General features: G+C 34.5%; 1 protein-coding gene across 1 annotated transcript in view; it reads right to left on the bottom strand.

Annotated features, from left to right (window-relative positions):
• Window positions 1–3,166, bottom strand: part of UBA6 (ubiquitin-like modifier activating enzyme 6) — a 133,020-nt gene that overhangs the window by 93,980 nt on the left and 35,874 nt on the right. Inside the window, 2 exon segments of the mRNA XM_012645338.1 lie at window positions 1,233–1,344; window positions 1,819–1,913. Coding sequence (XP_012500792.1) covers window positions 1,233–1,344; window positions 1,819–1,913 — 207 coding nt within the window.

Here is a 3,166-nt window from a genome sequence, read left to right as displayed (position 1 = left end):
CACAAAGGATTATAAAGTTGATCTCCAAACCTGTATGAAGGCAGGCCTATGGTTATGAATTCCCAGGGAAGACCTTTATTTTTCATCCAGAGCTCAAGAGAAAACAGACACGCTTCTTATTCTGATGGGCAGATTATTCTTGTCCTCCCTTTCACTGTTGGTGTAGCTCTCTGGGGTTCCAGATTTACAAAGAGGGGACAGTCTCAATTCCATTTCTCTAGCTCATGAAGTCCTAGGTCTGCATCTTCTGTTTCTGTGTGACCATTAATTCCCGAGAACCTTGGTTACTGTGACAGGCAAGCCCTATCCCTGAGAGTGATGATAGAAAACAGTTAACTGTCTTTTAGCTACCTGTTCATTATGGCCTCTGAGCACTTCCCTTATATTATTTTGAACTCAGTCATTTAGAAGCAAGTCTGTTTAGCAATTCTAGGTGCTTCGTTGCAGGATGGATATTAAGTCATCTAGTCCAGAATGGAAGTCTACACTGATTTTTAAATGGGTAACCACATAATTTTATCACAGAAAAAAAAAATCAGTGTCAACCTAGTCACTTTTAGAATGCTGAAGGTGCTGGGAATTTTTGTTGTTATTTAAGGAATTGTTATCTATAAATAGATCGAACTACTGATCCCTGTATCTCACTTCCCTGTAATTGTATTATTTGCCATGGCTTTAGGAAGAGCAGAGTGTACTTTCCCACTCCTTGACTTTGGGCTTGACAATGTAACTTGCTTTGGCCAATGATATGTTAATGGAAATAACACAGAGGCTTGAAATGTGCCTGAGTGGTTAGCCTTTTCTTTTTGTGTTTCCGCTACTGCCATGCAAACATGACCTGGGTAGCCTCCTGGTCACAAAAACAAGACATGTGAAGCAGAATACAGACTTCGAAGTTCAGTCCAAGCTGAGTTCAGCCTAGGAACCCCAAATGACATGCAGGTGCATAACAAAGAAATAAATGCATGTTGCTGTAAATCACACAGTTTTGGGTAGTTTTTAATGCATATTACTGTGAAAACACTTAACTGATATAACTGCTTTATCAGTAGTTCTTAGGCCCCTTCCCTAAAATGGAGAATTTGAAAGGTATTGTTCTAATAAAATTCTTGTAACTTGAAATTTTTTGTTCTGTTCCTCAAACACTAGGTTAAATGAGTTATACCGTATTAGTACTTAACAAATTGCCTTGGAATCTGTCAATAACATTCAATACAAAATGGAGTACTAACCTGGTATTTACCTAAGAAGGACAATTCTGTGGTCTCATTGAAAGGAACAGAAGACGATGTCACATGAACATATGGATTTAGTTCTGCAATATGTTGAAGTACAGCTTCAGCCCTAAAAAATAAATAACCTCCACTATTCTTTTGTTCAATATACTCAATCTCCCAAAGTTGGACACTTTAATAACATCAGAGGAACCTCACATGTTATGAAATTTCAATAGAAACTTGAACTGTAGAAGAAACCAAGACTTCTTTATCTTTACAGATAACTATACAATCTGGAGATGCATTATCATATTCCGCAGTATGCCACACAGTCTAACAGTTCCAAGCTTCTTAAGTTTCTTAAAAATTCAGCAATACTAAAGAGCTTCTTTAATAAATTCAAAGAAATTCATTTCTAGGCCCTTGAAAATATGTGAATGTATCAAAAATTTGACAAGTAAAAAGAAATAAGCATGTCCCAATGTATGGTAGTGTTAATTTATGGTGATAAGTTAAACACTGGTGTTCTAAATACAGAAAATATTCTAAGTAATTGAGGGAATAAAATAAAAAATATCATAATACATAAAAATATCTTCACCTGTTTCTTTTATTAACAATATCATCTTCACAAAGAAAGAAGTTGGTTCCTAGATCCCATGCTTGGCATTTTTGTGTATCATGAATTGTAAGTGCCTTCAAAAAAGAGGAAAGTATTGGTTGAAGTCAGGAGTAAGACAAGGATGCTCACTATCTCTGATACTATTTACACTGTATTGGAAATATTGTTCTGTGTAATTAAATGTTGAAAAGTAATTAAAGGCATCATAATTGGAAAGGATATAAAACTAGATCTATATGCAAATGGTATGACTATATACATCTGGAAACCCCACTAAATTGATGAAATATTATTTTAAACATTACGAGAATCAACATACAAAAATCCAGAAAATTTACATAACAAACACTTCAAAATACCCCATGTTCCAAGTAAAAATGATAATTGACAAACTAGGAAAAAAACTTGTAGCTTATATCACAGGCCACAGACCTTATAGAAAAGGGGTAAGATATTATGAACAAGAAGTATAATGAGAAAGAAATGCACATGGCCCTTGAAAATATGTTTTACATATGCTTTACATGTTCTATCTTGCTCAGGACTGAAATATCTTTTCTCACTTGCTAGACTGGCATACATCCAAAAGTCTGACAACATGCTCTATTGATGAGAGTGAGATAAATCAGCCGCTTTCATATATTACTGACGGGAATGCGAAGTGGCTCAACCTCAATGGGAAGGAATCTGACAACTTTAGCAAAAAGACATACGCATTATCCTTTGACACAGCAATTCCACTTTTAGGAATCCATCCCAAAGACATGTTGAGAAAAATACAAGAAGACGTGTGTACAAGGGTATCAAATGCAGTACTATTTATAATAGCAAAAGATGAAACAATCAAAAATATCTACAAATGGGGAACTAGGTATAATATACACATCTACAAAATGTATAACCATGCAATAATTAAAAAAACCAATGAAATCTATATTTATCACTATGAAGTAATCTCTAGGATATGCCATTAAGTGATAAAAAGCAAGGTGAAAAAAAGTATGGCACTTTATCTAGGAAAGGCAGGAAAAGAGAAATAAATACATATACACACACATAAACAGATAGGCAAGTGTGTATGTATTTGCTTATATTTAAAATCAAATGAAGAAAAGAACAAATTTAAAAAGGGGTACCTAATAAGGAGGGAACAGAGTAGTGAGAAGCTAGACTTACCTTAAAATAATTTGTTTTATAAATCTAACTTTAATCATATACATGTCACATAATAGTAAAACTAAATTGAATTAAAAAAAAAAAAAAAAAGGCAGCTGGATGCAGTGGCTCATGCCTGTAATCCCAGCACTTTGGGAGGCCGAGGCAGGAG

This window comes from Propithecus coquereli, unplaced genomic scaffold, assembly GCF_000956105.1.
Source record: "Propithecus coquereli isolate 6110/MARCELLA unplaced genomic scaffold, Pcoq_1.0 Scaffold230, whole genome shotgun sequence".
Taxonomy (NCBI): Eukaryota; Metazoa; Chordata; class Mammalia; order Primates; family Indriidae; genus Propithecus; species Propithecus coquereli.
The sequence above is the reverse complement of the archived record's forward strand: the minus strand, read 5'-3'. Positions and strand labels throughout refer to the sequence as shown.